Consider the following 22,450-nt stretch of genomic DNA (forward strand, 5'->3'; position numbering starts at 1 on the left):
TAATTGTGAAATAGACCCCTTTCCCTCCAATCACTGAAAACAACGAAAAATTTAGAGTTAACTTGTTTAAATTATACATTTTGAAAGAAAATTGGCATCAATCTAATACTTGGAGAAAAAAATGGAATTTTCAAAACAATGAGTATGAAAACTTTGTATTGATGTAGTAGTTGCAGGGGGTGCAATTTAAACGATATGTTAATGACCAAAACGTGTCGGTATCTTTGTCACAACGACTTCAAAGATGATTTTAAAAAGGATTCATATTTTCATTTATTTTCCAAAATCCGGAAGACAAGCCCCCTGTGGTTCAGTTTAGGTACCAAAGTACATGACGATTAGCACTCTCTTTCTGCTGTTTAAGAGGTACATTGAATCATTAAGTACAAAACAAAAGTAGCAAGGTAAGCAAGTACAATTTTATTTTTGGTTAAGGCAATATCCAGGGACACAAGAGACTCAAGCAGTAGAGAAAAGCGTAATCACGTGACCACGGAGAGTTAGCTCCCCTGTCTACCGGAGTGTAAACAAAATCCAATATTAGTAATTTCTACATAGTCTTACTGCTCGTATGTCTAATAAAAAAATAAGACAACTGTGTAATATGATAAAAGATAAACAAATTTTGGTATAAATTTATAAAGAAACGAATTTAATGCAAGGAAATTACAAGACTTCCGTCACATACACCTATAAATTGGAAATATGTTTTTCTTGTACATGGTAAACTTTCACGGCATACATAGACGTCTACAGCGTGTACAAGGTTATATACAGTTCTATTTCGTAGACAGGAGTGGAAATTTTAGCATCAAAATGGCCGACAGAAACGAATTATGCTGGATATTGCCATGCCTATAAGGTGGACTAGGATAATTAATCATTTTCCATTTCTCTTATTTTACACATAAATTAGCTCAGTATACATATGGAAGTCACCATAAAATGTTGCCATTCCGATGGCTCAAAAATTTCCACCACTGACCAGACAAAATTCCCCACAGCCTTACGTTAAAACGAAACCAGGTTACTCGTGAGCAGGAGAGATACAGCCCGGACTTGCTCTGGCACCTATACAGTCTGGCAGTTCAATGCAGATTCGAAAAAATGAATCGGTCTACACCATGTACAATATAAATATGTATCACATATAAACATATATAAATATATATATATATATATATTATCTGATGAAGTAACCTGGTTGTTTTAACATGTCTGTTACTGAAACATACAACATACACAAGTGTTGATGATAAAAAAGAAAATTTAAGTCCACCCTCACATATTTTATATATCCTTTTTTTAATTTAGAAAGTTTGTTCACCAGAACACGTCATGAAAATATATTAAATATTTGATCATTCATAAGAAAAAAAAATCTCCGTCCACATTTTGTTTATATCTCTAACACCATTATACAGATGAAACGTAAGATATGTCCATTTACAACAGTGACCGTGCCAGCCATGAATAAAGTCTTTTCGTCTCGTGTTGGCCTGTGACAGAGGTGAGGGATAGAGGAAAAATTAATATCCTGCCAGCTCAGCAAAGGTCTGATCCAACTCATCACTAATGGCCTTGTATCTCTCCTTTTCTGCAAGCAGTTCATCTGCAATATAGAGAATGGCACTTTAACATTTGTCTTTGAAAGACAAAATGATAGGACTATGATAGTCATAGGACTATCACTAATGAAATCCATCAATTTGATTATGGAGGTATGTTGCTAGAGCCCCTCAACTCCTCTGAAAAAAAATCATTAGAGACCTAAAGTTCATGATGTAATAGCCCATTCACATTGGAAATTTCAACGAATGAAAGATATTGGTATGGCAGTATAACAAAGAACTTTTTTTTCTACTTCATAATTGCATGATATTAAATAAATTGGATATCAAGTGTTAATTACATTTTAAGTGATGAAATAGCACTAGGCACTGTGATTGCCAAAACAAAAAAAAAACGAGAAAAAAAACTCCTTAAAGATTTCTCTTCACTTAACATTTCTTTGCAGACTATCTACTTTTGCAAGACTGCATATAATACTGGCAAATGCAGAAACTTATAAATCAAAAATCTCATGCAAATGCAATTAGTAAATATTGACATTTACAGTTAATGATATAAAGGTGGTTCAAACCTGTACAAAAATTGTGTAGATCATCTAAAAATAGCCCTGGTTCTACAAATTACTGAGATCCTGAAGTGTGGCCTCCATTTCTGCCTGGAGTTCCAGCTTGTGTTTTCTTTCATTTTCTAAGTCATCTGGAATTCACACAGATTCATGCCAATGGGTCAAATCAACATGCAAAGGCCAGACCTGGTCTAGCCTTAATGCAACACTCAGTGTAATTATATGCAACAGGAATTGAATACTATTGATGCAAAACAGTATGTCTCTTAATGAAAGACACAATTTATAAAAAGTTAAACTATTATTCTTCATGCTTGTTAATTTAAATTTTCAAAAAACCACACACATTACAATTGTATTGATGAAAACAAATTTTGTTTTGTTTTTCAATTTTACAAGAGTGTAGAAATTTGGATAAGATTATGTGACGGATTGTCAAATTCAAAGTTTCACATCCAAAAGAATTTACAGAAATATTTAGGTTAATATCATGGACAATATTAATATAAATGAAAGTAATTTAGCTATGATTGATTGAATCCCAAAGCTAAACATATGCTACATCAATGAATAAATAAAGTGATTTCCAGTTCGAAATACACCTTGAAATATTTCCATTCATATTAGTTTCAAACAATGTTACTTAGAAATCAAGAAATCATCATGAAATTATTTTAAATGATAATTTCTTTGTCCAGTATGTCTGCATATTTTAAAAGTGACATGGGAGTATGTGTTTGAGATGTAGAGATTGACACATTTCACAACATTCACAATGTCATCATAGCCAATCAGAACAAAGATACTTACTGGTAGAAGCACGATGGAGTGAGAGATCACACGAGGAGAGAGTGAGCGTGCTCAAAGGGGAGACAACTATAGTGATCCTAGCATATGACTTATTATCAAATTTTCTTATTAAAGCACTACTCTTTTCTTGTACAAAATTATGGGAAATGTATCTTTAAATAGAAAATATATATATATATATATATATATATATATATCCAAATTTGATCTATTTTATTATATTAAAAACAAAAAATTATTAAAAAATTAAACCTACATCTGCTACAACTATGTTATTTCCAGACAGCAAATGCTCTAAAGCTCCTTCCATTTAAGAAATTTTAAAAAATTCATTACAAAAACAAGAGGTCAGAAGGCAGTTGAGAAGTATGACAGCATCTGAAGCCACTGACGATGAACAGTGCTGGGGTGCTATTGTTACCTGACAGTCTATCGTTTTCTAGTTGGAGAGTGTATACCTGTCTCTCCGCGACCTCAGCCCGGTTCTGGCTCTGTTGTAAAAGTTAATGCCATGTTTTATATCTAACCAAACAAAACACGAACTCGGCATTCTCATGCTTTTAGTTTTTGTATCTCTCTACAATGCAAACTCCTTGCCAGGCACTTGCTGAAAACAAAACATTAGTTAATTTGGTAGTCAGCTCCAGTTGTGTTGTGTATCCAACTTTCAGTGTGGACTAATATTATCCTAATCAAAAATAGTATGAGTTTGATAATAATGGTTTTTACTGTGACCATAAGATGTTATCAGGGGTACTTTATTCCAACAAACAGTAAAAGTTGGATACAACTGTTACTAAGTGGAGTTGACTGAGGGCACACAGGGGGGGATAACTCCGCTGGGCATGCTGGGCCCTACCTTCAAGTCTGTCTACTTCCTTCTGAAGTTTGGATACGGTTCGTTCGGCTTCAGTGGCTCGGTTTTCAGCCTGTGGAGAGGGACTTTCACATTATACATCAAAACCAGTATTAGTGTTAAGACACCACTTAATTGAGAGTTTAAAGGGAAATGCTAAATTAAGTTTGAAATTTTTTGAAAATAAACCCTTCCTTCTAGCTCATGCTGCAAACACCGACAATAAAAGGCTGCACAGAATACATATATACTGCACTGGAGACATAATGTTAAACTAGTCAAAGAATCAGATGAAATTAAAATATTTTCTTTTATGCAATTTGACATTAAAGAAATTTTCCATCTTTTGTTATAAGCAACTGTACAAAACAAAACATAACAACAAACTGACTTACATCCTTCAACCTCTGTGTAAGATCTCTGATGGTTTCCTCATAACTGTCTTCTCTTTGTGAAGCCTGAAATTTACAGTCAAATATGCCTTGAAGTAAAAATCAAAGAGTCCCCAAATATTTACTGAAGTAAATGAATTCTATTTTCTAGAAATAGAACTTATTGTATCTTGAATAATGTTGCTATTTAAGTTGCACTGAAACAAAAAGGATTATGATTAATCATTATGTACCTAAAGGTTTTGAAAAAAGAGAGACCATATTGATTTCAAAGTGAATTATTTTTTCTTTTCTTAAATAAATGTAACTGAAATATGTGAAGCAAGAATGTCAGTGTTGTTAGACAATAGCTATGCACCCTCCCATTCATCTTGCACAAGCCCCACAGTATTCTTAGTTTCTGAAAGTTTGCCATCCATCAACAGATGAATAGTACGAGCTAATTTTGGAGGGCAACTCTAATACTTTATTCCATGCTCATTTTCACTCCTAAAATGACACCGAAGAAAAAAAAACTACGTATGGATCATGCACAGAAAATATACTGACATCATAGCACTAAAACTCTAGTGTTTCAAAAGGTTAGTCTTCGCAAATATTTTATCTCTAAAATGAACTTTGATTACAAAATCATATAATTACAGAATACAATTTCGTCATGCAAAGTGCAAAATGAACCCCTTTAAGACAAAGACCACTCATATTTTTGCTTTACTTTGCTATAATTTTGCATTAGAAGAATTAATTTGCTCTTGGCATGGAATTTAGCTAAACATAGCACGGACACAAAGCACAGCGAGATGGACACAACACTAGTTAAGGTGAAAATACCCTCCCCCCACCCACCTTCAATTACAGATGAGTTACCCAAGGTGAAAATACCTCATCCCACCCACCCTGAATTACAGATGAGTTACTCAAACACATCTCTGACAGCTATCACATATTTCAGTTCTCAACATCACTGCTGATTCTAGCTATATCATGCACATATTCAGGTCAATTCTGTACTCTTGGAAGTCCATCAGTTGCTTGATATCTACTTAGGAATCCAAAAACCAGTACTATAGATGTGGAAATTTACATCTGGTTTGTAATTCACATCAACCATTTAGTACCAAAATATATCCATAGAACACTAATATACATTTGCGAATTCCTTTGAATTCCATACTGTCAACATGCATAAATTTCCACATCTACTTTTTCTCTGCATTTACAAGCAAGTAATGGACTGATCTGCTATCATACTCTCTCGTCGACTTTTGAATAATCACCAACAGAGGAGGTCAAAACGAGCTGTTGGTCTTTGGAATATTGGTGACTGTAGTGGTCCGAGTGGATATCTTAACATAATCTGTCTGATGTTAAACCATCACATTTTACAAATCCTTTAGATTCATAGGGATATAAATGCAAGACTAGTGAATACAGTAGTACATTAGATTTCAAAAATCAAAATTTTGATACCAAAACCCTTCCACAATGCATGTGAATTGAACAGTTCCTGAAAAATTCAGTAATTCTTTTCTCTCAAAAATTAATTCATAATTCAATTCCTTTCAACATTTCTAACTTGGCATCAAGGTTGATTGACACACCAACAGGATTCAAATGTTTAGGATCTAGACATGCGTGGGAGTATTTAATTGGTCATGTTTGTCTCTCAAGTTTTGTAATCTAGGAATTTGATAGTGCACTATTGATAAGTAGGAATGTGCTAGTGAAAAATTCTGCATCTACAACAACCCAGTCTTTCTAAATTTCCGATAGTCTTGCATAAATATTTCCCCATCTTTGAATGAACAAAACAACATATTTGTTGTTTTCCATATGGACAAATAAGGTAACCAAAAAATAAAAATAAAAAAGGTCAATGTCGATTCTGATGTAACCAAATGTGAGCATGCTTTGAGGCCTGCATACATCATCATGCACATCAGCTGAGGTACACTGGGAGTGTGTTTAATTTATACCTCTTGCTCACTGATCTCCAATGATTTCATATTGTTGCCAACCACCTTAAGTTCTTCTTCCAACTCCAAAACTTTCCTGCAATATCAGAAATTAAGACTAACATCTCCAAACAATATTTCAGGTCTGCAGCTCCACTTCAGAACACCAACAGCACCTTTTCTCCAAGAACCAGCTCCATGTTTTTGTGTTTTTAATAAATTTGTCTAAACATTATCTTAATTTAATCACAAATACATTTTCCATCTTTTTTGAAAACATATTAATCCCAAAAAGAACTAGACCTAGCATTACTTTTACATAGAGCTGGTTTCTGACTTGGCCTTTCGGTTTCCAGTGAAGATGCACCCTGTTAGATCCAGTCTGGATTATTTCCCCCTTACCTGATCATTTTGAACTTGCAGGGTTTTGATATTGTTAGCCACAACTGAGAGTTGTTCCTCTAGTTCATAAACTTTGCTGTAATGGTACAATAGCAGGGGTTACTGGGCATGTCTGTTGGCCTACATCAATTTCACTTCTTTTTGTGGGGGTTCTTTTAATTTTGTTTTTTGTATATATTTTTTTTCAGTAAAAAAGGTAAAGTTTCTTCACTGTCACTAAATCTCTTCATAGTTTTTTAAAAATTGCATAATCATGTTTCATATTATGTTTCCAAGAATGAGTATAATTTCTTCTACAGGTAAATTACTTGTCAGAAACGAAATAGCCGACAGACATTAAAAGGACATTCCAGTATCAATTAATAATGGAGAGAATATTTCTTTAGATTTTTCCTATCAAAAATTATGCCACTATACTTTGTTATTTTGCAATCCTTTACATGTACATGAAATTGAGTTTTGACAGTTGAACTGAATGCACACAACACTGGGATCCAGAGGGGCATGCAGCCAGTCGCCATCACAACATGCCACGCCAACCCAAAGAGAATTCTGGGGAAAAAATTGCCAGGACACATCACCAAATTGGAAAACATCCAGACTGGATCAGTGTATACACACTGGGCTTGGGCAGTCCAAATATATACAGCACACACAAAACACATGGCATGCAACTTACATGCTTTTGGAATCATGGGGGTAAAAACTTACTTATTTGGACCGTTCTGCCCAATGTATAGACACAAATTTAATCTTAAGTCACAGGAGCCTAGCCAGACCTCCATAGAGAGTTGTATCTCCATAGAGGTCAGACTGGCCTAGCAGAGGATACAATAACATACCTTTTCATCAGAAATTTCTAAAGCTTTAAGGCTATTAGTGGCTACATGCAATTCATCTTCTAAGGTCTTGACTTTGCTGTAATAGGAAACAACAAAAACATACAACTATTAGCAACCCATGCAGTCTCACAATCAAATCCCAAATATCTTTCATTTCAACTATCTTTTCCCAATACCCTCCTATTCCCACTTCTTGCACAATGTATGTGAAAAAATTTCATTCACCATCTTCACTTTCAGATTTCTATCAATCCTCTGCATGAACCCCCCCCCCCCCCCCCCCCTTCATTTTTAGAAAGACACCCTCTTTCCATTCCATAATGTTTATATGTAAACCCATCGATTATTGTCAATTTTTCCATTTACAGTATATGATTTCCTCCCATTACAAAGCTTTGTAAATAGTCTTTGTCTGAAATAGCTTTCTCCTTCCCAAAGATGCTCATTCATGCTTTATAAATACATGCAAATTTCACAAATGGGACTTTTGATTAGTAAATAATGTATTGTGCAAAATGCATATATTCTCTGTGATAATTTTTTCTCTTTTACATTTTTTTTAAAAACATACTTTAACATTAATTGTCTTTGTCCTTAATGGTAATGTTCTTCTGAGACATTTTAAATTATCCGAGAAACAAAGTTCAACAATAATTGTCTTTATCCTTTCTAGTAACAATCTTCTAAAAACCCGAGACATCTAAAGTATCTGAAACAATAAATATCTGTAACAAACCTTTCTGCTAATTCATAACGTTCTTCAGCTCTTTCTAATTCTCCTTCAAGTACACATAATTTTCGTGCAGCCTACAAAATGTTAATCTGGTCATAACTGGAGTTAAAACACACAAACACACAGTCAATGTTAATGAGACTAACTAAGGGCACAACTCGGAGGCATTCCCAGGAATCACATACAAGGCGAGTTCATTCTCACGATTCCTTTGAATACTCACGCCTCTGCGGCTTCGAGTCTTGCCTCTGCGCGTTCAAGGTCCACCTCTGTGATAGCAAGCTTACGGGCTGCCTGTGACACAGACAGACATACACACAATAAGTTAAAGAGCCAAAAAGAGGGGAATTCTGGTCAACCAAACCTTTTAAAATCTTTACAAATATTGAAATTTATGACTTTTTTTTTTTTTTTTTTTTTTTTTATATACAAGAAAGCTTTTTTTAACTTGTTACTATACAGTTGGTATTTTTCTGTTTTCATAAATCATCTTTCCCTTTTTTTTTTTTTTTTTTAAATATAATACACAAGATTTTTGGAAAAAAAATTGTTGAATGTTAGTATTAGAGCAAAACTTTTAAATTCCATGCCTTGCTATCACAAACAACATAAAACAAATAATATGTAGCTCAAAACTTTTTTTTCATTATGACTCAATTGACTGAAACCTTCATCATCTTTACAAATTGAGCTACACATTACAAATTCAACACAGAAATTTATGCAGTCACATAAATATATTTCAAAAAGAAAAGTTATATATATATATATATATATATATACTGTGATTCAATACTAACAACCAGCATGAGAAATAAACAAAAAATATTTAAAATTCATAACAGGAACGAAAAAATCTTCAAAACAGTTCAACATCAAACAAAATATCATTCTCTAATAAATTCTGTAGCTTTAGAATTAATGGCAGACTTCTTCAGTTCACATTTTACCAGTGATTTGATAGACCTTATCATGACAATTCAATTCAAATATGAAAAAGAAAAAAAAAACTTCAGAATTTATAGAGTCCCAACATTTTCAGCCTGATTCATTATTTTAAAGTTAAAAATTGTAGTAATTCATATATAAAAAGATTTGTATCCATCTAACCAAATGGATGTTCAGGCTGAAAATGAAATATGATGTGAAAAAAAAGCAGCAAAGAAGTGCTTTAAAGAGGCAAATCAGCAGTATTTATGTGAAACCAAATGATTTATATCTCTAAAGCACCTGTCAGTTCATACCAGCAAGTTCTTCATATCTAATTACTGATTAATAATTAACTACAGTACAGTGGTCCATATCAGCATTCCCAAGATGCACCTGTAAATATATTCACATTCCCTGTGATACATGAAGGTTTCTGTAAGTGAAAAAACAGCAAGTTCTCTTCATGTAGCCAGTCAGTCTGGTGTTATTTATGTAAGAAAGAATAATCACATGATTTAAAACATGCAGATATTTTCTTTTACTCCTTTTTTTAATTCAAATATTTTTTTTTTTTTTTTAGAGATATTAACTTTTCTTCAATGCATGGGATTCCTACCTTGGTTTGTATAGCTGATACAAGTTATTATAACATTTAAATATCAATTCCAAAAGATTGCTTTGCAAAGAAAATGTCTTTAGAAAACAATAATTAGCATGAACTTTCTACAGTCTCTATCCTTCAAGTACCACCAAGTCTTTGTGTTAATTAATATATCAGGGATTCTAAATTAGTAAATGTAGCCATGCATTCCAATAGTTTATCTCCATGATGCAAAACACACCTAGTCAGATAAAATTATATAAAGAAATTGTAGAAGAGATTGAAGTTTTCATTAGAAGTGATTATAAATAAAACTGTTTAAAAATCATAGAAAAAAGTAAAAGTTTAAACTATGGGAATGATGGCTGACTTGTTCTCTGTTTCATAGATCTGTGATTATGGGACATCTCAAAAGCTAAAATCATAAATCTGTTGTCTTCTCAGTTTTGACATCACAATATGGAAAAGAGAACATTATGATCTATTTTATTCTAGACATTTCAACACAAGTAAAACTCCTACTATCAGTACACACTGCATTATTTTCATTGTCTCGGGTGTTATCGACTTTCAGTGGGAGAAAACAAAACACGGTTTGATGCATGTCCAAACAATTCACATTCACTGAGGGATGCACGACTCTCCAGCCCCGCTACACCGTCGAATCACCCATACATATGGTGATACAAACTTATTTCATGTGACAGCAGGTTTACTGAAATTAAATATTTTGTTTCTTTTCCTCAAAATACAATTTACCCCACCAACAATGATTTCTAGATGTATGACATCAATACTACACATGAAACAAATTTGCTGCATAGCATTGGGAGAGTCTCGGACCATGTGCTTCACCTCATCATATTTTTTGTCGGCCTCCTCTGCGATCAACTTGGCCTCGGTAAGTTGTTTCTCTAATACATCGGTCCTCTCCTCTGAAGCGTTATTGAGATTTTCCAAGACCTTTCGGTTTCTACGGGAAGAAGACATTGTTCAAAATTAAAGTGGCATCACACACTAGAATTCTACCTCTAGTAGTACACTACAAGCCACAGTGCTGTCTTTCATGAGACAGTGGTTTTGACTTTACTGGTTTGCCAGGTGGATACCTCTGGGAAGAACCAGGTGGATACCTCTGGGAAGAATCATCAAGATTGGAGTATCCCTAATGATTTGGGTGAAATTCTTCAGAGAATTTTGTATCAAAGAAAAGAAGCTGAGCTGCTACAGGGGTTATAGGGATTAAAGTGACATAACGAATGTTAGACGTGGCATGCGTTACGTGTTCGAGTGATTATGTGGATTTGTGAATAGGACCTCATCATATTTGCGGTCGGTGTCCTCTGCTATATATTTAGCCTCCTTGAGTTGTGCCTCTAAAGCATCGATACGCTCATCATCAGCGAAACTTCGGCTCTCTAAAACTTTCCGCCCTCTGCCAGAAACAAACAAATAAGAAGGAAAGAAAACACATTAGTTTCACAAACCCAAACTTAACAGCATGCATGATCATCCACCCTAAAACAAAAATTTTAAAAAATTAGTCATCCACATCTGCAAATAAAAAAGAAATCAAGTGTTTATTAATAAGAACACAAACCTTAGGTACCCCACTTCCTTCCTAGTACAACATCCAATCTTCACCATGGAATTGCCATGGTTACATACCTCTTCGTATTTCCGTTCGGCCTCATTGGCCACAAGTTCCATCTGTTTCATGCCCCCTTCAAGTTGGTCTATTCGTCCATCATCCAATAAACTCTTATTTTCTAAGCATCGTCGGGCTCTGTTTAAAAATTGATAGAACATGCAATAACATTTTGGCTGTGGGCGTTATTACCTCTGTATATCGGTTCTCTGACTGGTCAGCGACGTCGGTCAGTTGTCGCATTTTGCTTTCCATGTCATCCATTCGAGTTTCATCTGTTCGCTGCCGGCTTTCTAGGGTTCTGCGACCTCTAATGCCATTGGGTAAAACACTCAATTAGCATCACTAGTTAGCCAATGAAATTTCAGGCTTTATTGAAAAGATAGGGAAGTCACTACATGGGAGTGTTTTAATTTTGGCAGATGAGTGCAGATATTTAATGATTGCAAGATTTTCTAAATTGTGTAAAGTTACAGAAGATACATAGAAGCTTTTGTTTACAAAGATTACTGAAATCTGTCACAGGCTCAGATAACTTTAATTGTAACAATTGTCCATTTGAAGTTAATTTTACCAAAGATAAGGTTTTCTCTCTCTTCCGTCACCCTTTGGCATTAGAGACATATTAAAACTACCCAAGCTAGAGTATACAGTCATGACTCAGAAAATGTTTGTGTATTGCAACAGTCTCTTAGTAAATGACTGTCAAAATCACTGGCATTTTCTACAGAGAACTTACCCAGTCTCAGTACCGATTTACGTGTTGTAATGGTTACATTCTCAAGGTTATAAAGGAAGGTGAAATCTTTCACAACGTAATGCATTTCAGAAGTGCTTCATATAATTTATCAATTTAATATGGAATTATGACATGAATATTACAAGTACTTTGAATTACTATTATTGTTTCATCGTAAGCAGATTTCACCTTCTTGTACACAATTACAACTTACAATCAACATATTACCGACAGCATTTAGACATCATGATAGATACAACCACATGCAGACACATGCTACATTAGTTCTCTACCCAGGTCTTTATTCAATGTCAAGAGTTTTAAAAGTTCCATTGAGCAGTGATATATATAGCTCCTGCTAGATTGTCAATGTTTCCTACCATTTTGGGAGAATATAAATTATTCCAAACCCTAACAAAGACCCTCTGTGGATTGGTGGGATTTAATACTTGTCGAAAGAGGAAACCCCATCTCAGTCCTATTGTAAGGGGAAATATTATAATACAAATTATATAATTAATCTGTAAATTAATTAACTTATACACTTTTCAAATGGCCAATTCCCTTTAGAATAGAGTGTTACTTCTAAATTCATTAGATATGGATTTAAGATGGAACATGTGACATCCCAAAAAAGTAGTTCCCCATATACATGTTTTTAACAGTGATTCAGAGTAGAATTCCTACAAAACGCCTCAGTACTAAACACAGCAGAGAATTCAATATGTACATGACCACATAACCCATCACCTGAACTGAAATAAACATTCATAGACAGAAAATCAATTCTGTCTACTGGAATGCACACTGGGCTGTTTTTGTAGTTCCACCCCAATGGTTTAACAGCATTATTGAATTCTCCAGTACTGAAGGTTTTCTGTGGTGTCATGCTTAGTACAGGTACCCTGCACACCAAACCAAGTACACAACACCCACAAATATCATATCTGATTAATTTTTACTTTACCTGTGCCAACAACATTGGACAGTGATTAAATGTGTGACTATCTGTCAGACATTATTTTTTGATGATTGCATTGGCAGATGAATGCACTCTTTGAATTGAAATGTACTTTGTTTCCTATGAATTCTAAGAAATTTCTCTCTTTCATTTCTAAAATGACATTGACAAAAACCCCTGTAGAGTGCAGATAGTTGTGTATTTTTGGTTTGGTGCATAGAGTTTACAAGTAAATATTAATAGTAGAACAGTATTTCATACATCACATCTCAAGTTGCATGATAGAAATATACAACAACAGCATTGAGTAAATACATACATGGCACATTATTCTTGTTGAATTTTCAATATTCATTAATGATATCAAAAATGATCTGAAAATCTTTTCATTGTTATTTATATTATAGTGAATTAAAATGCAGCTTTTGATGTATATATAATGTGCTTGGAGTGACTGGCAGTGTATGTACAGAATGGTGATATGGAGGATATATGTGTGTATTGTAGAGAGAATTGTAAGTGGTACCTTTCACTCTCGTCTGCGGCTTTGGAAGCCTCCTCCAACTTCTCTGTGGCGCTCTGAAGCCGCTCCTCTGATCTCTCCATGTCCTCCTCCAGGAGTTGGATTCTGCGGTTGAAACCCTGGATCTCTTGTTCAGCCTACAACAGCAATCGTCAAACGACATCCAACAACAAAATCTACATATCAAATTTATCAGCAAGACAATTTAAGTCTTAGTCAAGTTTCAGTTGGTAAATTTTTATTTTTTTTTGAGTTTATCAACCTAACTATGTAACTTATTACATACAATGTGTATATGGACTTTAGATATGACTTTCTTCTTATGTATGTTGCTCTTTACTTGTATATCCTCAAGGACCCCAAATTGGTTTCAATAAATCTATTCTATAGACATGCTTGCTTGTTCTTAAAATTGGAAAGGGTAATGTCTAGAATTTTCTAGTATATTATGAATACTTCACTGTTCTTTATTACAAAACTCATTATTTGGGGATTTGTTTTTTCATGTCTTTAAACAAGTGGTTATCATCTATGGGCATTTTTAATAATATAAAAACATTTTTTATCAGTCATAATTTCTAAACCAAAGAAATTGATATCTCTATATAAATATTGGGAATGCTATCAGGACATTCTACGGTCTCAGTACAATAGATCTAGAGTATTTCTAAAGTGGGTTATTTTAGTCACATCCTTAAACACTTACAAAGAACAAGTGGGTATCATCTATGGACATTTTTTTTTTTTTATAATACATAAAAATTCTTACCAGTGACAAGTTTTTGAACTAAAGAAAATGACAATCTGTACAAATTTAGGGAGTGCATGCAGAGGCATTCTTAGGTCTCAGTACGATAGTTCTAGAGTATTTCTAGAGAGACCTCCAAACCCAATAAACAATCCTAATGTTGACGCAATTTAATTCAAGCCCAGATTCCTAACATTCATCCCAAAACGATGCATTATATCACTGTCATAGCGGGTCAAGTTTAAATATTCAACAAAAATCACTTAACCATGACTAAAGGCTGTGTAAATCAAACATACACCACTCATTGGCTGGGCAGGTATTAAAACACTAATCTATACTGCCTGACACAAACATGTGTAACAGATTAGAGGGGAAAGTATTTAAACAAAAAATTACTGCCTCTTACCTTTATGACCCTTATCACAACATGTGCTTGTTTTATGTTAACTGTGTTTGCAACAAGTGGCATGTGTGTGAAGACCTGTTTATGTTTTGGAATTACTATTAACTAGGCTGAACTATTAATCAAGCTAATCTCAATAGAAATCCAGATCAAAAGCCAGCACTCTCAATACAGACCATTCTCATGGGATACCAACACACAACCAACAACCTGCTCTGGGGCTGTTTTTGCAGCAAGGTTTTTACTGTGTGTACCAAAAACAACAAAGGACTGCAACACATGAATACCATCCTAGTCTATGTGCTTCATGTAAAATCTGTCAAATATCTCCCAGCCAATGCAAAAACCGACACAAGCTAGGTGGGGAACAAAAACGAAATATGATTCATTTTCCTAAATTTATAAAACATGAGGGGCACACATTTATTAATGCAGCATTTTATCACCATTAACAGCTCCACAGATAAGGCTCTGTGTAACACTGAGGAGACGGGAGTTTGAAATCTATGACTCACAAGGTCACTGCTTCTGTACACGCCTCCCTAATATGAGCATTCCTCCATCGCCCAGACAGGCGAGAGAAAGTTTAAACCGTTAAAATAAATATCCTTGTATTTACATAAATCACAGGTAAACTATAATTCAATGAGTAGAAACCTTATATTGTAATAATATTGTACGAGATGGAACTGATTCACCGTCAAAACACCTGAGTCATGTGTTTCTTGGGCCTGGGGATGGGACCTCAAGCCACCTTGCCTAGTTCAGTTCACAAGTCTCAAAATTATATTCCTAAGTGTCAATACTTCTGAATAAATTTACAGTCACTAACTTGATAGTGATTAAAAACAGTGAAGTCCCCAGGTAACAAAATTACAAGACACCAGGGCTTCAGTTCACTCATTGATTCAAGTTTCTGTTTAAGTTATGACTTTCTAAGCAAATTCCTTAGGTCATTAAACAAGTGTTTACTAGGATTTGATTAAGTCATGTGGTTTGTCAATAAACATGTATCCTTAGGTCCCAGGGCATGTAAAATCACCAAGAATGTGTAAATGAAAAAATGGTAAATATTAGATGAACTTATAATAATTCAGGTATACATTTTTTATCAATGAATGTCTATGGTGGAATCTCTTATTCATTAATAAATGCTTTAGTCCTAATCAACATACAAATATCACATTAGTCACTGTACAAAGGCTACCATTACCTAAGGTAATTTTCCTTTGTATTGGTGGGTCTTGCTTATGTAGTTTATTTTTATTTATGTACAAGAGGTAATAAATATGGATTTTATGGGGTCAGCATGTAGTTTATAAGGTCAACCTCTAATAGTAACTGAGTTTACAGCCTTTGAGATAGCTCTAACCAAAGATACACAGAAAATGATAAACATTTCCACGAACAAAAGTCACTATCTAACACAGCGCATTTGGTCTACACCCTTCCTTGTTATCTTTAACACACTTTCATATTAATGTACAATTGTACAAAAGGCTGGATAATCAAGAATTTAATTCATCCAAATTTTTTACAAAGGGGAAATGAATGGGAATTCACAAGGAGGTTGTGAGTAATTGCTCTCCATGCTGCCATAAAGAGGAAATAAAATCTCAAGCCTTCCTTCCTTGGCACAAACGCAGCAATTTTATCATCACTACCAAACATGTGCATAAATCCCCCCACACAAATTGAAAACAGAAGTACCGTGTTCGTTTATAAGAAAATGTTTGTGAAAATCACTACATCCTATTTCATGCTACACAGAGAACAATGCAATATCCCTCATGATGAAAATATTATAATAAGTTGTTGTTATATAGATTGCCAAAATTAATGTTGCAAGACCAAACTTTGTATGATCCACCATAGAGTCCCTAGATATGGTACACATCTTATAACAATGGACATCAATAACATAATGCTTATCTACTGACCTCCCGAAATAATAAAGTATGATTCAACCCTATTTCCTAGTACATTCTTGTAGGCTATTCACACCCAAACACTCTGGTAAAGAAACCCACTTCCCAAATCTAATATGTTGAAGGTCTCAGTCCATTCATGGTGAAAATTTCATATCTTTCCGAACAGACAGACAACCCACCATTTATAAGATGACATGTACATGCATGTAACCCAGAGTTTTCGAATCTGTTAAATATTGATCACTTTACGAATTTTTACCAGTGCGACAATGAACTGCACTGTCATTCTTTAGTAGTCCAAAAGAATACTTGGTAGTAAAAACCTTGGGACCAGTAGATTTCTGAAACTCCTAACCTTACTCAGTTATTGATTACATCAAGCAATATTTTAACATCTTACTCCTCAGACAATCACCAATGATTATAATCAGATTGTCAAGATGTAAATTTTTGGATGTTACAGCGATCGACTTCTCTATAATTACTATATTTACCAACAGGGGCAAGTCTATAATGGATAATAAGGATACAACTCCAAGCATCCATTAAGTGTCCATGGTTTGTAAATCAATGTCATAACGATGAAAATATGTAAGCAGACACAAGAACTGTTACTGTGTAAACATTACATATCACACATACACATAAATACTGCACTCAGTCAAAATAAAAACACATGCTTAATAACCCGAGGAAATTCGGAATACATTAAGAGCGGAAATGAATACAGCCAACACCTACATTCTCTTTATCCTGTTTTAGACCCTCATTGATGCGCATTTGAACTTCAAGTTTTTCCTTTAGAATGTCATTTTCTTCCCTTAAAGCGCCCATTTTGTCTTTAAGGGCTTTCAGTGTTCCTGCACCTCCCATCGACATTTTGAAAAAGTTATTTGTCCTAGTTTGTAAATCCACAAATATGGTTGAATTTTTCGCCGGTCACGTAACCGCTTCACACCAAATCCTTAATATTCCGCGTTTATATAGTACCGCAAATTAGTATAATCTTATATCTAATTCTTTGTTAACTAATTATAATCCTTCAAATAAATTTAACGTTTCGAAACTGAAACAATACGACACGATTCACTTGAGTTCCTGTGTAGATCTTTTGCGATGAATATCACTACGCGTCCTGTACCATCAATGGCTAATGATAGTATGCAAAATAATGTCACATGACCAAGTGAACCCAAAAATATTTACCTGGCTATGTCATGATTTGTTCTTACACCCTTGTTTGCATGTCTTGGTCCAAATATGGAAAAAAATTTACTATGGTGTTCGTAATACAAATGACTTTCACACTCAAAGTTAAATCGATTTGCTTTCTCATCTGTTCTGAATAAAATTATTCATTCCAATGCAATATTGGCCATAGTTTGAATATGAATCATTTAAACATGCTTTATTTAACAATTAGAGCTACTTTTACATTTTTTAATAAAAAAAAATTACCTCCCATTTGAAATCTCAGTTTAAATGTTTTTATATTTAGAACTGAGTCAACTCAAAGAATAAAATTAAATCAAATTGATCAATGAATTCATAATTTGCAAAGCGTATTTTAAAGGTATTGTCAAGATACAAAAATTTAACTAAAGAAAAGATAATTTAATAATAATAGACTACTTGTAAAAGGCCATAATCATGTCTTAATGTTTACGCTTATCATTTTGTTTTAAGCTTGACCGAATCTGACCCCCTGTCTTACGGCACGCGACCGGACTCGAGATTATGCGCATTCACTTCTGACAAATGACTGTTAAGGATTAATTCTAAGGAGTGATCGTAGGGACCACCGCTGTGAGCAATACAGACACTGTGCCTTCACCATAAATCCCCGACATGTGTTTCTCCTGCAAGGGAATCATGTTACCTCGGTCTATTTTTGGGAACAGGGAGGATTCTGCAAATCTGTTTATCTGGCGCATGTTCAAGAGAACTTCCACACAACAAACAAGAAAATGAGTAACCGAAACTGAGGGAAATTATAGAGAATACGGGAAGCAAAGATGCATTTGTTTTGTGAACTTTTCACTGTGTTAATAAAAATTTGGTAAAGCTCCAAGAATTTGCGCAAAACTCCACTCAAAAAATTCAGAGTAATCATAAATCTACACTAAGCGGGTTACATAGATGCAGTAAATATATATATATATATATATATTAAAATTTTGACATATCATCATAAAATCTTTCTAAAAATCAGGTAAGATCACACATTAATTCCATTTTATTGGGATAGCATACCCGTCTCAAAGACACTTTTAATATATTCTGCACTTCTGTTCCTATAATGGCATATTTAATCATTGTGTTCGATTGGATTCCCAAGGACAAACATGAAAACATCAGACCCCCGGGGCGGGAGGGACGCCTGGGTTTTTGGTTGGGTTCCTCTTCTTCACTGATCTCCATGTCAGAAAACAAAGGATCGTCACTGTAAATCACTCGGTCATATTCGTCCATCGGGAGGATGTTCACAGGATTTCCACCTTCTGGTTCCGGCCGCACAGACGACGAAGACCTTGGTTTTTTCTTTTTAGTTTTGTCTTTTTTACCTTTCTTAACTTTCTCTGCGGTTTCTCCATCACTTAAACCCTTGTCCTTTTTCTTTTTCACTTTTTTAGTTCCCGATTTTTTCTTTTTCTTTGCAGAAATTTCTGGAGTTAATATATCCGACGTGATGTCCGTGGAATGCGTCGAAGCCACTGACTCTTGTGAAAGTTGCGAGGAGGACATACTAACCATCGAGTCCTGTGAAAGTCCAGTCCCTAAATCTGTGTCCACTTGTAAGCTATCACAGATCTCCGTCCAATTGGCGGGGTCTGTCACGTTCGAATCCCCGGTCCTTTCCATGATAAAAAAAATCCACTCAGTTGAACTTCTAGGAAACGTTGCAGATAAAAAATTACTTCGGAAATTCTACTTTCTTACATTTCTATTTCATTTTTTTTTTTTAAATCTTCAAACTCGATGACCACGTGGGGTTTGTTTTGAAATCTTAATCGGGGTCACATTGAATGTTTTTATTTGCTAAAAATAGTGTTCCGATGCGACGGAGTAAGAGCAATTATCGGCAAAGCCGTACTGATCCGCGGTTCCGGCGCAGTGACTGGCAGAGCATTCTTCGCGTTGCATTCCCATATACGGAGCTGTGACGTCACATCCAGGTGTAAGACGGTGCGCCTGATTATATTCCGCGCGGCAGATAAACCTCTGTAGCAGTAAAAGGATCTCAAGTGCAGAAAATTTAACCACGAGCACATCGCTACATTCCACTGATTGTAAATAATTATTCCATCCTTAAAATCCTCAAAAAAAGTATTTAAAACACACACATACACACACTGAAAGAAAAGTGCAGTCGTTGCCCGCATTCCGATAATTAAAAGGCACTATGTACAATATTTCTTAAATCATCTACAATGGAGTTCGTGTTAGAAACGAAACATGTTAAAGAACATGTAATGAAAAACACGTCATTCACACAGAAGCTGATAAGCCTGAAGTTTGGGCGTCCAAACTATTGAATAAGCTAGCCATGCAATATACGGAGAAAGGGAAGGGTTTAATGACTATTTCGAGATGTTTTGAATGTGAAATAAAAAAAAAAAAAGAAGTCGTCATGTGACGTCATAAGTGTCATGTGCTTACCTCAGAAGCTTTCTTTTCCGCCTCCTCGAGTTTGGTTTGACTCTCCTGGTATTTCTCGTTGACTGTGTCGAACTCATTTTCTAAGTTGGAGTGCTTTTTCTGCAGTGATGTGAGATCTTCCTCTATCTGTAAAGAAATAACATCGGGACATGATTGCTGAACATGTAAAATGGAACCGTGGTTTAATCTGAATTTCAACGGAATTGAACAAATTAGGGTACATGGGGGCTCGATCAAGTTTTGCTTTATATTTTACATGATATATGGATAAGTGTCTGAGCGTTGTGCATGCTTTGCGAAGAGTAGCACAAAGAAAAAGAGCGCATGCAACTTTTTGTCTTCGAAAAGATATCAACGTACACGTATCAAATAAATGGCACAACAACCACATAAGTTGTTAGCTTACAACACCTATATATGCGGTTAAAATGAAATGTGTACACATAGCAAATAAAAGTTTGCTTTTAGCTTGATGACAGTCATTCCAAATAGGCATTGGAACAGTAATAGGCAGAAGATCAAATTTCAAGATGGCTGCCCTGTGCCTGTAAATTATTCCATTTTGTTATCAGAGCACATAATAGACATGCAATTTCACAAAAGAACTTATAACAACTTAATGTATTGGATTCAATATCATTCATTATTCCAAATCAAATGGTTACATGGCAAACTATGATATTTCTCTACTTTTCATCTATTTATCTATGCATAGCTACTTTTCGTCTAGGAATATCAGAATAGCTGTTTAGTATAGTTCCTGATATTTCATTTATCGGTAAATCATCTTAAGTACCTTCGCTTTCTGCTCTTCCGTATCCCTTAGCTGCTGCTCAAGCTGTTCGGCGCGGTCCTGAGCATTTTCTTTCTCCATTTTCATGGCGATCATCTTCTTCTTGATGCTGTCCATGGCTGTATTGTATGTGTTATAACGTGGTCCTTACAAATAAACTACAAAATAAAAGGAATATCAAAAGCAGAAAGGAATGAACGGGGAAGACTTCAACTGCAGACGAGAAGTGCTTTCACTGCAAACGCCAGAGCTCCCTCAGTCTCGAAAGGGCTACACAGAAGTAAACACTTACCCTTGCCTGCCAAATAATTGGAGAAGAGAGATAGACGGAATGTAAGGTACAGCCTATCAGAGAGGGTATATCTCCAAGCGATGGGAACCCCTACAGTGCTACGTCATGTGCACGACAGATAACCTTACATCCTTCTTTGGAGTCTGTGAGAGTCACAGAGTGGTACTGGATGATTCCAATGGCCGAATTTAGGGGTGTCAGCCACCGAAACCCACTCATTTTCATCTCAAAGAATCTGTTTCTTGCACCAATTCCCAAGCTATATTGCATTTTCCGCACTTTTATATTTTAACCAAATCTACAAGTGCATTCTATGGATAGTCGTTGTTTCTCTATTTTTGCTTTGTTTCCTATCTTTCTTAGGTATATTACAAACGAACTCTACGTAGAATAATCCCGTGTGTAGAATACACGTGTGTTTCTATGGCAACGAAACAAGGAAGAGAAAAGTTTTCATATCTTAGCATGGCGTACTTGTTACTACCACCTCACGCGCAATGTGATTACTATTTGTTTACCTATTGCGATAAGAAAATTTCAAGCAAAATAACACTTTACTTTGTCAATTTGAGTAATTTTTGTATTTAGTCTTTTTTTATGAAGAAAACTGTTGTGTTTTGATTATGCTGATGGTGCTGTACCAAACTTGGTATGTACTGCGACATGAGTGGGTGACGATACCAATGTCAAATACCAGAGAAACAAGAATTTGCAGCGCCAGAATTTCCCGGAGCACTTAGCAATATTGGTCTTTCAAATTTAATGTCAATAGAAAATATGTTCGTTTCATTAAGATAGCATTTGTTGTTTTATATTATGAAAGAAAAATTATTTTTTGAATTAATCATCATGAATATTCATTAAATAGTGATAAACAGTGTCCCAAAAGTATTTAGAGGAAGAACGGGAACACGCCCAGCTCTCCCCTCTTTCCAACACATGTTTACCTAAATTTTTAGTCATACATAGTAGAGTACATGTATAGCAGGATGCTGTCGAGAAAGTTGCACAATTTTGCGGTTTCATTTCATACATTAAGCATCCTCATCAATGATTACTAAATCCTATACTGACGGTGAAACGAAAATGTG

At 34.9% G+C, this 22,450-nt stretch overlaps 1 protein-coding gene across 50 annotated transcripts; it reads right to left on the bottom strand.

The window, feature by feature from the left end:
* Positions 1 to 404: 404 nt before the first annotated feature.
* On the bottom strand, positions 405 to 21,436 carry LOC125649210 (tropomyosin). Of its 50 annotated transcripts, none has more exons than XM_048876534.2 (9): positions 21,071 to 21,436; positions 20,275 to 20,400; positions 13,533 to 13,666; positions 10,514 to 10,631; positions 8,351 to 8,421; positions 6,172 to 6,247; positions 4,199 to 4,261; positions 3,807 to 3,876; positions 632 to 1,612 (listed from the first exon to the last, which is right to left on the bottom strand). In XM_048876534.2, the coding sequence occupies exons 1-9, from the start codon at positions 21,182 to 21,184 to the stop codon at positions 1,530 to 1,532; spliced, it is 855 nt and encodes a 284-aa protein (XP_048732491.1). In that variant the 5' UTR covers positions 21,185 to 21,436; the 3' UTR covers positions 632 to 1,529. The 50 variants fall into 50 exon arrangements, with proteins under 50 accessions (XP_056020858.1, XP_056020859.1, XP_056020857.1 ...); XM_048876533.2 differs by lacking the exon at positions 6,172 to 6,247 and adding an exon at positions 6,553 to 6,628; XM_048876537.2 differs by lacking the exons at positions 8,351 to 8,421; positions 10,514 to 10,631 and adding exons at positions 8,131 to 8,201; positions 10,976 to 11,093.
* Positions 21,437 to 22,450: the final 1,014 nt, after the last annotated feature.

This window comes from Ostrea edulis, chromosome 5 (assembly GCF_947568905.1).
Source record: "Ostrea edulis chromosome 5, xbOstEdul1.1, whole genome shotgun sequence".
Taxonomy (NCBI): Eukaryota; Metazoa; Mollusca; class Bivalvia; order Ostreida; family Ostreidae; genus Ostrea; species Ostrea edulis.

Bases quoted from the DNA above. Each gene is read 5' to 3' on its own strand.
- LOC125649210 (XM_056164870.1), bottom strand. From the start codon at position 19,476: ATGGAAAGGACCGGGGATTCGAACGTGACAGACCCCGCCAATTGGACG. The intron at 13,667-18,867 runs GTATGCTATCCC...TTGCTGTTGTAG, and splicing joins TAAAAGTGTCTTTGAGACGG to GCTGAACAAGAGATCCAGGG. The intron at 4,262-6,171 runs GTATAAATTAAA...TGTAAATTTCAG, and splicing joins TGGAGATCAGTGAGCAAGAG to GCTTCACAAAGAGAAGACAG.